Source organism: Lotus japonicus, chromosome 1, assembly GCF_012489685.1.
Source record: "Lotus japonicus ecotype B-129 chromosome 1, LjGifu_v1.2".
Classification (NCBI taxonomy): Eukaryota; Viridiplantae; Streptophyta; class Magnoliopsida; order Fabales; family Fabaceae; genus Lotus; species Lotus japonicus.
The window spans coordinates 95,359,058-95,373,842 of record NC_080041.1 but is presented as its reverse complement, the minus strand read 5'-3'; the positions used below and the strand labels follow the sequence as shown (position 1 = coordinate 95,373,842).

The 14,785-nt window shown below is 37.7% G+C and overlaps 2 protein-coding genes across 2 annotated transcripts; one reads left to right on the top strand and one right to left on the bottom strand.

Annotated features, from left to right (window-relative positions):
* Positions 1-1,252: 1,252 nt before the first annotated feature.
* On the bottom strand, positions 1,253-4,659 carry LOC130728047 (cationic peroxidase 1-like). The gene is made up of 4 exons (XM_057579374.1): positions 4,321-4,659; positions 2,617-2,808; positions 2,075-2,240; positions 1,253-1,883 (listed from the first exon to the last, which is right to left on the bottom strand). The coding sequence occupies exons 1-4, from the start codon at positions 4,558-4,560 to the stop codon at positions 1,498-1,500; spliced, it is 984 nt and encodes a 327-aa protein (XP_057435357.1). The 5' UTR covers positions 4,561-4,659; the 3' UTR covers positions 1,253-1,497.
* Positions 4,660-11,848: 7,189 nt separating this feature from the next.
* On the top strand, positions 11,849-14,785 carry LOC130713171 (uncharacterized). Its single transcript, XM_057562964.1, has one exon. It carries the CDS (start codon positions 11,849-11,851, stop codon positions 14,783-14,785), a length of 2,937 nt encoding a protein of 978 aa, XP_057418947.1.

Here is a 14,785-nt window from a genome sequence, read left to right as displayed (position 1 = left end):
AAAGTAGTAATGTGGTCTGGACTCTGGTGCGTGTGCGTTATGGGGAATCCGTGGGTAACTTGGAATGTGCGGGGTTTGGCAGCTGCCAGTGCTGGTGGGTTGATTTATTTATGGCGTGCGAGTGAGCTGCAGGTTGTTCAGGCATTTTCAGGGCAACGTTGTTATTGATCTGCTAGCTAATCTTCTAAGTCTGAGGCAAGGCAGCTAATTGTGAATGTGTATGGCCCTCAAACATACTGAGAGTTTCGAAATATTTGCTCATTGGACTCTATGGTGTCTCAACACACAGGAGAAGGGTTGATCTGCATCAGCATCTAGTAGTGGGAGATTTTAGGTGTGTGACAGAAGTATGCTTAGGAGGATATTTGTTTTTTATAAGTTGATTTGGTGTCTGAGTGGTGGGGTTTGCTTCATTTGGTCTGGTGCAATGCTTTTCAGTTTGCATAGATGCTTGCTTGGGTTAGAAATGGCTTAAATTGTGTTCTGATTTTTCTGACTTGTACTTGTGCTATGTTGAGGCAGGGGTTTTTGTGGGTGCTTTATGATGGCATAATCACATATTGAAGGTAGATTAATATGAATTGATGATGGGTTTGTTTAGAGAATTTGCTTCTTTTTTGGCTTATATACTGGTTGGGGGGACTGCAATTGAAGATTGCACTTGTTTTGAGCTTGGCATGCGTGGGAAGGATTGTGGTGGGCTCGTGATCAAGGTGTTTGGAGGCAATGGTAATCAATTGTTTTGGACCTATGGCATATCAATTGTTTGTTGTATAAAAGATTGAAAAATCATCGCAAACCTCTTTTTTCTTTTCTATTGCAATTTCTGGATTATTATTGCAATTTTTGGATTATTATATGATAATTTTTCAATTTTTTCTTTCTATTTCTATATATATATAGAAATAGAAAGACTAGAAACGACATCTCTTTTATCTCAATGACACCAAAGATAGAGGGTTTTCTTGTCTTTTTTCATCAATTGGATGGACGGGAGGTAATAGGGTGGGTTATTGTAAGTTTGTTTTTAATTTTTGGCTCTTTAGAGTGTGTTGTACTCTTTTCCCTGCACTAGGATTTTATCCCAGTTGGGTTTTTTCTGATGAGGTTTTAATGAGGCACACACTTTAGTTTTCAAGAGCATGGGTGGGGTTTTCTTGGTGGTTCCTTTATGCATGTGGTTTTTTTCACATGTACCTTTATATCAATAATATATATTCTTTTTGCTGTCAAAAAAAAAAAAAACTTGCACTTTTGATATATTCACACTTTTGATATGTTCACACTTTTGTTACAAATGGACCAAATTAATTGTACAAGTTTTGATATATTCACACTTGTATTTTTCTTACATATTATTTTCACTTTTTTTTTCTTCATATCTCTCTCACATTTTTATCACACAATTTATAATATCACTCATTCATTTCTCTTTTATTCTCATATCTCTTTAAAGTGGAAGGTGGAGAGGTGTACATTTTCCTTAATTAAAATATTTCAGTTGACTTTCTTGCAGTCGGTCCTAATTTGGCCGTTAGAGCCAGTGAGGGGGCTGAGGTTCCCCATTTTAACCATGGCGTTGGCAAAGTCGGTCAAGAAACTCGCAGAGTCGCTGCTGTAACCATTTACATCAGAGTCTGTGGATCCTCCATTGAAGAGCTCTTGATCTGAGTGGAAGAGACCCTTTTGGCTCTGCAAGTTCTTGTAGTAAGCGTTGTCGAAGCTGTTTTGACTGGTGGTGTCAATTGGGGACAAATTAGTATCACCACCTGTACTGGGACAGTTTGCTTGCAATGATGTTGCAAAGGTGGAGTCGATGTTGGTTTCGTTGTATATTCTTGTTCTGAAGGTTATGCAGCCAGCTTGGCCAATTGTGTGAGATCCTGAATAGGTTTTACATGTAAATGTTAATTGCATATTGGAAAAAGTAATAAATTTATAATATTTGATCATTGAGAAGTACTCGAATGATTTGGTTAACTGAATCACATCAGGATCATAGTTGATTCAATTTTGAATTCAGGATAGACTCTAATAATATCTTAGAATTTAGGTCTAGGCGTAGTAGCTATACCTGATAGAGCAACCATTTCTTTAGCTGTGAAGCCTTTGTTAGAAAATGCAGTGATAAGATCACTTAAATTCAAAGAGAAAGCGGGCAAATCTGAGTTTGCTAAACTTAAACTTGCATCGGTTGAATCTCTTCTGCCCAATTGCACTGTCCAACTTGTTCCTCCAAGCTGACAAAATTAGTCGATCAATATATTATTACCTAACTCAAAGGTTTTACTCTACACGAGTGAGTTATCAAATTGATAATTGAAAGTATTGAGCTCTGCAGGTATGTTGGTCTTTAAACTTAGAAAAATCCATTGCAGCTTCTAATTGTGTAATATCGGTCATGTTATGGTCAGGTCGTCACTGAAGTTAATTCCAACATTTGATTGATGTTTTACACAATTCAGAACCGCAATGAATATTTCCTTCTTCTATGAATGAATTTGCCATCACCTAATACTTTCTAGATCAATTTGGTGATCATTCAGTGCAATATGCTTTTTGAAATATTTATATATATATATATATATATATATATATATATATATATACACTTACAGCTACAACTGAGTCTCTAGCTGCTACAGCAACGATATCAGCACAAGAGACAACACCAGGGCACAAGCTCTCCACTTTAGACTTGATGGTGTCTATTACATCAAAACCTCTCACAGAATTTGCATTCGGAAGAGCTGTCTTCTCACCTGTGAAATTCGATGTGTCATCCAACAATATTGATGCATCACATCCCTGAAATCAAAGAAAACGTATAGGGGGAAACAAAATGAGAACTAATACACGCTTTGTTTGGCAAGTCCGATCCTTAACAATATATAAATAAGTGAAAAATGAAAAGGTTAGCCATCGGAACAAATACTGGTCGAAAATAGAAGAAGCTCGTTCAACAGAGATGGTTAAATATTCTTTTAAACAATATTTAGTGTGGGTTTAGATAAAGAATTTAATTAAGTAATCATAACAATTTGTATGAGCAATTCTTCAGTTTTTTTTTAGGTAAGCTGAGCAATTCTTCAGTGGACCTATGTTAGAAACTTCTCCACCTTTTTATTTTATTTTATTTTATTATGACTTTGTTTTCGTATATTTAGTACATGTGTTTCGGTCCCTGAAGATTTTGGGGATATGTAGGTTAGGTGAGAGAGGTTTAAAGATCAATCACTAACGGATGCAATTTATTTTTCCAATGTAAAAAAAAATGTGTTTAAAGTGTAAATCAGTTTTTTGTCTACACAAAGTAAGTATCTCTAGACAAAACTTTATTTATAAAAAATTGATAAATAAGCTTAAGATAAACTATATTAAAAGCTTAACCATGCAAGAGTTTAACTAGTCAATAAAGACTTGTCATTTGAAAAATACCATGATTATTATCATGACGCGAATTTAGGAAACTTATACTTGAGTTTGCAAGTGGAATATTATTTTTATGAAGCTCCATGCATCTCGACTGAAATATCAAATAACATGTCCTAAAAAAGACAAGTACATCAATATCACGAAATCATGCCTACAAAATGAGTTGCGAACTTTCAACTTTTGTGTATCGTCGTGATTTTCGTTGTTCTTTTGCTGTTAGCCTTGCTGTTATTACATAGCACTAGTGTTCCATAACTCGTGAAGTTTAACTCGTAGTGTATAATTCGTGATAAACATGCTTGTGTGTTTTTTAATTTACTGACATCATACTATCATTTTTTTTTATGAGTCAATGTTAGTTATTAATTATTATTAAATTAATTTTTTCACCAGGATTTGACCTTTCACCCTGCTATCCTTCATTCCCTTACTGACATCATACGATCATGTCAGCTACTAAACACAAAGAATACAAATATAATGATAGCCCGTTTAGTTTATTGTTAGATTAATACATTAAAATAACAATTTTTTATGTACTTTTTGTTGAAGTGTGTAGTAAATACTTTATTTTTATTTTTAACTCGTAGTGTATAATTCGTGTTAAACATGCTTGCATGTTTTTTTACTGACATCATACTATTATGTCAGCTACTAAACACAAAGAATACGAATATAATGATAGCCCGTTTAGTTTATTGTTAGATTAATTAATACATAAAAATATAACAATTTTCGATACTTTATTTTTTATTTTTATCAACAGAAGTGTTAGTGTTATTTTATTGACATCATACTTTCTAATGGTAAATGAAACGGATTTTAAGATATGCATGACCAATATAATATATGATGAAAAGAGGAAATAAGGGTAAGTTGACTTGCTTGGACAAAACAATCATGGAAATGGAGACGGAGCAGGGATGCTCCCATACGAGCCTCATTGTTCACAGCAGTATCCACTTCTGTCTTAATGGTTGAAAGCACATTTGGACAAGTTGTGGAGTAAAAATCAGAGGATAATTGAGCTGAGACTATACCAATATTAAAGCATAAGAATATGAAGAAGTAGAAGCGAAGTTTCAAGGATGGAAAGGTCATAGAGAATGAACTAGGCTCAGCCATGGGAGTGGTAATGGGAATTATTCTACAAATTTTAGAAGAAATGGGAAGGAGAGAGAGAGAGAGAAAGGCTTATGATTAGTTGGTTGTTGCGATGAAGTAGTAACATGTGTTGCCTGTTTATATAGAAGGTGTAGTTTGAGGGTTTCTCTGGTCAATATGTGCAGCTAATAAACACTAATTGTTTGAATTTTCTTCATATGTTCAACTGCAAATCATCCACGTCTTGTTGTAGTAAGTTGTTCATAGAAAACTCATTTAAAGATAATCTTAATATGTACTACTTAAACTGGCCAGTACCTATTGCTTTAATTTACTTGAGATGTCACATCATTTACCACATAATCAAGAGCGCACCTAAGATTTTCTTGTAATAATAATAAATTGTTAATGAATACTTTTTCTGTTTCATAATATATAACTGTTTACTTAGAGAAAAAAAAAATTGTTTCACAATAACTGTCCATGCACTTAGAATTTCAATGGAGCATTAATTGATGTTTTATATATAATGCCCCTATAAGAAGATTAAATGAAGAGAGTTAGAGAAACAAAATAAAAGTACACTCTAAAAGGTAAAATAGAGAAACAAATTATATGTTTTAAAAAATTAACGATATTAATTGCATTTCTTAATATATGTGCATCTTCTCTAGACAATTATTTTGAAACAAAACGAGTATTATATATACTATAAATAATAAAAAATTATATAAATATAACTAATCTTTCTTTTATTCTTTCATTGTATTAAATTTATCTTTTTTTATCAACAATGTTCTTTTAAGCCGTTTCTCTCTTAATATACACAACTAATAAATTTATGATCACTTTCGATCTTATGGCGAAGTTGAGTTTTAACAATTTTAATTATAGAAAAAATTCACTCTATAGATGATGTTGAAATAAGAAGTGTTAAAATAAAACTATCAATATTTCAACATGTGAAAACATTGCTGTTTTTCTAGTTTCAATTAACTCGTGGTAAAACTCAAATAAATTTGACATATTTTCTAAATTAAGATCTCAACACCGCACTAACGAAAAAAGAGCAACAACAACAAGAATAAGCAAAGAATAGCAGCAGGAAAAGGCAGTGACTGATCTAGAAATTTATGTAGTGAGTGCAATATATACATATAAATTCGTAACAAAAAAATTAACATATGTTATTAGAAGTGATGATATTTTTGACCAAAGATGACACAAGTGAACACATTTTTTACCAAATGGACCATCAAAAACTACATACTTTTACTACTCAAGTGAGACCATTTAGCAATGTGAGATACAAGTGAGAGCATTAAACAATAAGAAATATAAGTGAGACATTTTTCTTTAATCAAAGAGGACATAAAAAATCATATATTTTTACTACTCAATTTTTTTTTTTCTAATGTTTTTCCTAAATTTAGCAAGGGCACTTGCCCTCCAAGCCCATACCGGAGCCAAATAGTATAAATATAGATACTTGGGGTATCCCAACCCATTAAATACAAAGAGTGTAAAAAAGCAAGAGACAAACCGCAAAGAGAGAGTCACTGGGAAAAGGTAAAAGCAAGAACGCAGCATACCAGCAGCAAGATCTACCCTTATCAAGCAGGCATGTAATACTAGCAAGCAAACGGAAGGTACCAGCAAACAGCAACTATAGACGACAGCATTAGCAGAAAAACATCGGACCCTAATACAACAATAATATATACAAACCTCATTTTTTAAACACTTTATTTTCACATATTTTTATTTCTATCTCTCTCCTCTTATCATCTATCGCATCTCATATTTTGATATCTCTCTTACTTTTTCTTTTCTTCATATCTCTCTCCTCATTCCACCTCCTTTTGAAGTGTGTAAGTAACATTTTCCATCCCAATTGCAAAAAAGCACAGAAACCGGTCAATCCCCAACCCAAAAAAAACAGCAATAATCGTAACACATAAAAATACTATTCAATTGACACATTATATTTTCTATTATATATCTCATCAGTTATTTTTCTCTCTGCTCTTACAACTTTCTCATTCTGAATGCATGTTTATTGAATGTTATGCTAATATCCATAAATTAAATCATTTTCCTTCTAAGAGAGAGGATGAAGCGGACCGCACGTCGATCGGGAAAGTATAATTCATTCGATCGATCATTGAACGTATTTAATTTGTATGTATTAGTGCAGTGTTGGCCTAAAATACAATGAGGCTGAAGGTTCTATTTTTCCAAAACGTTGACTTGCTAATATCCTTCCATTTTTACTCTTACCACACTGCACAAGTGTTCATTGCATATAATTTCGACCTATCTTTGCATATTTTGATTGGGATTTACACTGGCTTCGACTTAGGAAGTCGAAAGTGAAGAGAATCAAGGAAATTTATCAAGTGTTCAATGACTTCGACCGTAAAGAAATTTGTGTTCGAGACATGAAAGATTCCAAATGAGAAGCCGGTTGTCTTCTGAAGATACTTCACCAGGGACACGTATGGAGTAGAAAGACACGTGTGAGACGAAGCCACGTTTAGAGGACACTTGAAATAGTTGTATTAAGTAACCGTTAGAAATTAGTTACATTTTAAGTCTATAAATAGCAGGTTTGTAGAGAGAATTAGGGGTTCACAATCTTTGCTAAAAACTCTCAAATGCTTACAATCGATCACAATGATTACAAGCCAAGTTAGAGTGAAAAAGTAGGGATTCATGTAACACTTTGCATTTATAGTTCATTATTTTTATTCAGATTTAGAAAGTTTATTTACGTTTTTATCTGTTTAAGTCGAATTTATTGACTTATTTCTAATTTGTTATCGAGTCTTTTTAGTTTTGTTTGATTAAATTTAATTCAGTTTCACTAAAGAACCCAAGAGGACTCGAATCCAGTCCCAGATTGATCTTTGGATTCTCTATTTGTTTTACCAAAATTTGGTGTAAACAAATTGGCACACCCAGTGGGACATCTTTGTGAAAATAATTGTTGAATTCGATTGATCATTCGAACTTACTTAACCCACGTTTATGCGTTTAAGAAGTGGAAGATTAGTGAGTATGGCGAATGGTAGATCGAGAAGTGGTAATTCCCCTCCCGCGAATACCGGACCTTCGGCAAATCAAGCCGGAAATCCTAGTGCTGGAATGAATGTTGAGGGAAATGCTTTGAATTCTGGAACGGCACAGGCAACAACGACTAATGTGGCAGAAAATGTTATACCTGTGGTGTCACAAGTGGCTACAGTGCCTTCCCCGACGACTCCAGTTGTATCACAAATGGCTGCTGGGGCATCTCGCCCTCAACCGGTGAACATGCCGGTGAATCCGCCATTTGGGATGCCTCCAGGGTTAATGGCTGGGGTGGGGACATTCCCTGCCGTGTATTCAGATAGCGTAATGTCAGTCGGATCCCCGAGGAACCAACACCAGGCTTCGGCCTCCAATATTTGGGGCCGAAATAATATTTATCCTCAGGGGGTGGCAGGGGCGAGTGCCAACCATTTAGGGACTTCGCTGACAAATACCTCTGTTAACGTATTGAGGCAACAAATGGATGAAAGTAACCACGAAATGGTGAATATGTTGGCCCAACAAATAGGAACTGTGTTTAACCCTTTAATCCAAAACACAAATGAGTCATATCAACAGTTGACAAGACAAATAGGTCGAATCGCCGACGCTTTTGGAGTCCCTCGAAACGAGGTGGCGAATCCTGTGGGTGCGACGGCGAATAATGCAGTCGAAATGAATGCGGTTCCTCAAAATGTTCCGCTTCAAGCAAATGCCGAAGTAGCGGCAGCGCAAGGTCGAAATCAGTTGGATAACCTTGGTGGCCAAATGCCTCTGAACATTGAAAATCCTGTTTTAATAAATCGAAATATGGATGCAGATAGGATAGTCGAGAGAGTTAGACAAAATAACGTTGGGGGCCATCAAAATATAGCAGGCATAGTCGAACAGTTATTGAACCAACATGGGTTCAATGTGGGTTATGCAAATCGACCCCATTTCGCTTCGGCTTTCTCCGAATTCGTCCTCCAAACAGAATTGCCTAGAGGATGGAAAGTCCCTAAGTTTACCAAGTTTTCGGGGGACACTGGAGAATCGACGGTCGAACATATCGCTAGGTACCAAATAGAAGCAGGGGATATAGCAAACAATGAGAGCCTGAAGATGAAATATTTTCCGAGTTCTCTGACTAAAAATGCTTTTACTTGGTTTACTACTTTGCTGCCTAATTCAATCCATAATTGGGTTCAGTTAGAGAGAGTTTTTCACGAACAGTTCTTTAGGGGTGAGTCGAAAGTCAGTCTGAAGGAATTGGCTAGCGTGAAAAGGAAATTCAAAGAAACCATAGATGATTACTTGAATAGGTTCAGACAAATGAAGTCGAAGTGTTTCACTCAGGTCCCCGAACATGAGTTAGTCGAAATGGCGGCTGGTGGCCTAGACTATTCAATTCGTAAGAAGATAGACACCCAACATCTTAGGGACATGGCTCAATTAGCTGATAGGGTCAGACAAATTGAAAATTTGAAACTCGAAAAAGAAAAGTTCAATAGAGTTCCCAAGAAGGGTAAAGTCGCATTCGTCGAAAGTTGCGAATATGAAGTCGATTATGACTCCCATACAGGCAACTGTGATGACATCGAACAACAGGAGGTTGATGTGGCGGAATTAGTATCAGGACCTCCTTATGTTTGTAGGATGTTAAAGCCCTACGAATCTAAAAATACGGAAACAAACAAAGGTGTTGGTAAATTTCCTGTGAAAGCATACAATTTTGGTGTTACTAAATGCGACGCGATTTATGATATTTTATTAAAAGATGGTCAAATTAAAATATCTCCTGATAAAAAAGAAGTACCTTTCGACCAAAGGAAAGGGAAAAAGTTTTGTAAGTTTCATAATGTATTCAGTCATTGGACTAACAATTGTGTGCGTTTCAGGGATTTGGTGCAAACTGCAATCAAAGAAGGACGACTCAAGTTCGAGGAAAAGGATAAGGCTGCCATGAAAATTGATTCTGACCCAATGCAAATTGGCAGTGCTAATTATGTCGAACCAGCCGGGATTATGATGGTTGAGTTGTCTGATTTGAACCAGGTTGTTACCGGGAATGACGATATCGAAGCTGTAGAGCCCACTCCTGGGATGGAGAAGGTCGAGCTTTCTGAAGAAGGAATGGATTCTCCTTCCATGGAAGAAGAGGTCGAAACTGCTAAAAATACCGTTTATCCTCGGTCGGAGGAAAGCCTGTTGGAATTCCTGCAGCGTTGCCAAAAGTCTTACTCTGAAGTGATGTTGTGCCCAAGGTGCAGTGTCGTATTCGACAAAGTGGCTGCTCAGGCTATACAAGATGCTGAAATCAAGAAACGCCAACGCGGAAAAACACCTGAAAGGTCTCCTAGGTTTGAGTCCAGAGGACGAGCTGATTCTCCCTTCATAAGGGGGAGGGGATCCTTTGGGTTCGGAAGAGGGCGTGGTCGAACTTATACGCCACCAAGTCGAGTTCCGTTCAACAAGTGGATGGCAAGGAGCCAGGCGCCTCATCCTAAGGTTAAGGTGGTCGAATTGGGAAATGGGTCTGCCTATATGGATAATTCTCGAAACAATAAGAATTATACCTATGTCCCAAGGCCATATCTGGGTCGAAACCCAATGACAAAAACTCAGTGGAGGCGTCACCAGAGGGAGAAAGCTTTCGAGGCGGGCCAATCCAGTTCTGAGAAGCCACTCAAGTACCAACTCTTGGGCCAGAGTGGAGGGGCCCCCTTGGTTCCTATTCAGGTGATTAAACAGAGTATGAAGAATGCGGGAAACTGGGTAACTACTAACCAGGAGAAAGGGAAAGAAAAGCAGTCTGAAGATGTCGAAATGAAGGATAACTTCGAAATGTTGGAGTCTGAATTTGAGTCCATGTGCAGCTTGGTTTCGATTCTTCCGGAAGAATTCGACGTGAAAACTGAAATCACTGATGATGAAGAGGATTACTACGTCGAAGAGGATGACGACAATCCACTGTGCTATTATGTGATGACAAAAGGAGGGATTGAAGGTGACTGTGCTGTTTTCAAGAAACCAGATATGGAGATGAAGAAGCATTTAAAACCGCTTTTTGTATGGGCCCGCATTGAAGGAGTAGGTGTCAATAAAGTCTTGGTTGATGGCGTGGCCGCCATAAATCTGATGCCAAAGTTTCTGCTTAAGAAGATTGGGAAATCTGTTGAGGATTTGCAACCTCATAATATGATGTTGACTGATTATGAAGGGAAAACCTCCAAGTCCTTGGGAATGTTATTGGTGGAAGCCACAGTTGGAACTATTTCTCGACCTACTCTGTTCGTAGTAGTGCCGTCAAAAGCAAACTACAATCTGTTACTAGGACGAGAGTGGATTCATGGGGTAGGGGCTGTGTCGTCCTCCCTTCATCAAAAGTTGTCAATTTGGAGGCCAGATGGGGTGGTCGAAAACGTTGATGCTGACCAGAGTTACTACAAAGCCGAAGTGGAGTTTGTCGATCGAAAGAATTTCGAGAAGCGGATGGCGAGCATTGCTCCATATGAATCAGAAGGAAAGGAACACATGGAGGGTTCCACTAATTATGCAATGAATCTTCACCCAGAGTACGGATTTCTTTGGAACAAGAATTTTCGCGCTCAGAATGCCACTGGAGAGTGGCAAATCGTCGAATTTGATGATTGAGTCGAGCGTAGCTCGAATATCGGCCTATGCGGCCGAGATAAGAATAAAGACGGCCTTGGAGGCCGAACAATATATAGGGACGGCAAAAGAAGCCGAATATGAAGAAATTTGCAAACCGGAGGAGTGCCTAGACTTGGATTATTTTAATGAAGACAGATCAGAGCCGGTTCTTGATTGTATATATGATGATGAACCCCTTGGATTCGAGCAATCTTTAGATCCCATGTTAAAAATGCAGGCTCAGGATCCTCTAGAGGAGGTCGATTTGGGAGAAGGAACCAAGAAAAGACCGACATATGTAAGTTCGTTGATCGACCAGGATTTCAAGAATCGAATTGTTAGTCTGTTGCAGGAATATAAAGATTGCTTCGCATGGGATTACGACGAGATGCCGGGTTTAAGCCGGGAGTTAGTGGAGTTGAAGTTACCCATTCGACCCGGTAAGAAGCCAGTGAAGCAAGCCCCAAGGAGATTCGCCCCAGAGGTGTTCTCATAGATTAAAGAGGAAGTGGAGCGCCTACTTGGAGCAAAGTTCATACGAACAGCCAGGTATGTCGATTGGTTAGCTAATGTAGTTCCTGTACTTAAGAAAAATGGTAAAATGAGGGTTTGCATAGATTATAGAGATTTAAATTCGGCTACGCCGAAAGATGAATATCCCATGCCTGTAGCCGAAATGATGGTAGATTCTGCTGCAGGAAATGAGTATTTAAGTTTACTGGATGGATATTCCGGGTATAACCAGATTTATATTGCAGAGGATGATGTGTCGAAGACTGCGTTTCGGTGTCCAGGGGCACTAGGAACATATGAATGGGTGGTGATGCCGTTCGGCCTTAAAAATGCCGGTGCAACTTATCAGAGGGTAATGAACACTATTTTTCATGAATACATTGAGAAATTTATGCAAGTGTATATCGATGATATTGTAGTAAAATCGAAATCTCAGGATGTCCATATTGAACATCTTAAGTTATCATTTGAAAAAATGAGAACGTACGGCTTAAAAATGAACCCACTCAAATGTGCTTTTGGTGTAATTGCAGGGCAATTCCTGGGATTCATTGTTCATAAGAAGGGCATTGAAATCGACCAGAACAAGGCAAAAGCAATCTTCAACACTCAACCACCGTCGAATAAAAAACAGTTACAGTCCTTGTTGGGCAAAGTCAACTTCTTGAGAAGGTTTATCATGGATTTAAGTGGGAAAACCAAGGTATTCTCCACATTACTTCGACTCAAGAAAGAACAAGAGTTTCAATGGAGGGAAGAACATCAGAAGGCATTCGAGGAAATAAAAGCCAGCTTAACAACGGCACCAGTCATGGCTCCCATTATTCGTGGAAAACCAATGAAACTCTACATTTCGGCATCAGAGGAAACTATTGGCTGTGTGTTGGCTCAAGATGATGAAGATGGAGTCGAAAGGGCTATATATTATTTGAGCCGAATCCTTAACGATGCTGAAACTAGATATAGTTTAGTAGAAAAATTGTGTTTATGTTTGTATTTTTCATGTACTAAACTTAAGTACTATATTAAACCTATTGATGTAACTGTTATTTCCCATTATGATATAATAAAGCACATGCTGTTCAAGCCCATTCTTCATAGTCGAATTGGAAAGTGGGCGTTGGCCCTTACTGAGTTTTCTTTGAGTTATCAACATTTGAGGGCTATGAAAGGCCAAGTAATAGCTGATTTCTTGGTTGATCATAGTGGGTCGAAAGAACAGGAGATGGTAGTGACGTTGAAACCTTGGGAATTGTATTTCGATGGTTCGAAGCATAAGAAGGGTACCAGGATAGGTATCTTAATAGTTTCACCCCAAGGGATCCCGACAAAAATTAAGTTGGGAATCGAAGGAGAGTGTTCGAATAATGAGGCGGAGTATGAAGCTTTATTGATAGGGCTCGAAACGGCTCTAAATTTGGGAGCTAGAGAGCTCTTAATTCGTGGAGATTCGGAGTTGGTTATTAAACAATTTACTGGCGAATACCAATGTGTTAGTGAGAATTTAATGAAATATCATTCGAAAGCAGTCAGAATGTTAAGGAGTTTTGATGAAGTCGAACTATGCCATATCCCTAGGATTGAAAATGCTGAAGCGAATGTTTTGGCACAAATTGCGTCAGGTTACCGGCTACCTCGTAAAAAGTTTAAAGAGCTAGTAAAAGTCAAAAGAAAGTTTATCCCTAGCTTTAAGGAAAGGGGAACGGAGTTCGAGCGAGAGGTATTGGTCATTAGTAATTTAGATGACAGTGATTGGAGGAAACCTATCGTGAAATATTTGCAAGACCCAAATGCACCAGCAGATCGGAGAATAAAATATCGAGCTCTAAGTTACTTGATTTTGAATGCCGAATTGTTTAAAAAAGGGATGAATGAAGTTTTACTAAAGTGCCTAAGTGAAGAAGAGGCATTTCGAGCAGTCAAGGCCGTTCATGATGGTATATGTGGGGCGCATCAGGCAGGCCATAAGATGAAGTGGACATTGAGTCGACAAGGAGTATATTGGCCAAGTATGTTAAAAGATTGCATAGAATATGCCAAGTCTTGCGCCGAATGTCAGAAGCATGCTGGCATCCAACATGTACCGGCAAGAGAATTACATTCGATTGTGAAACCCTGGCCATTTAGGGGATGGGCGTTGGACTTGATAGGTCAGATACATCCTTCTTCGTCTAAACAACACGATTATATAATAGTGGCTATCGATTATTTCACCAAATGGGTCGAAGCCATCCCGCTGAGAGGTGTCGATCAAGATACGGTTATTAGTTTTATTCAGGAACACATAATATTTAGATATGGGATTCCTGAGACGTTAGCTACTGACCAGGGGTCAGTATTTACTGGAAGGAAAATGGTTCAGTTTGCTGAGGATTTTGGAATAAAACTGTTAACCTCGACACCATATTATGCTCAGGCAAATGGACAAGTCGAAGCAGCTAATAAAGTTTTGATTAACTTGGTTAAAAAACACATTAGTCAAAAGCCAAGAAGGTGGCATGAAACGTTGAGTCAAGTTTTATGGGCTTATCGAAATTCGCCCAAAGAGGCCACTGGAGTAACTCCTTTTCGACTTACGTACGGGCATGAGGCAGTTTTACCGATCGAAATTTGCTTACAGTCCGTTAGGATTCAAAGGCAATTCGAGATTTCGTGCGATGATTATTGGAATATGATGTATGACGAGTTAATCGAATTGGACGAGGAAAGATTAAATGCTTTAGAAGTTATGATTCGACAAAAAGAACGAATTACTAGAAGTTATAATAAAAAAGTCAAGTATAAGGCATTCAGCGTTGGAGACTTAGTTTGGAAAGTGATCCTTCCAATGGACAAAAAAGATCGAGCATATGGAAAATGGGCCCCTAAATGGGAAGGGCCATTTAAAGTGATTAAGTGTTATTCAAACAACGCGTATTCGATTGAGGAAATTGGAACGATTGCTCGAATATTGACGATAAATGGAAAGTACTTAAAAAGGTTTAAGCCAGCGATTCATGAAATAAAAATCGATATCGAAACGTAG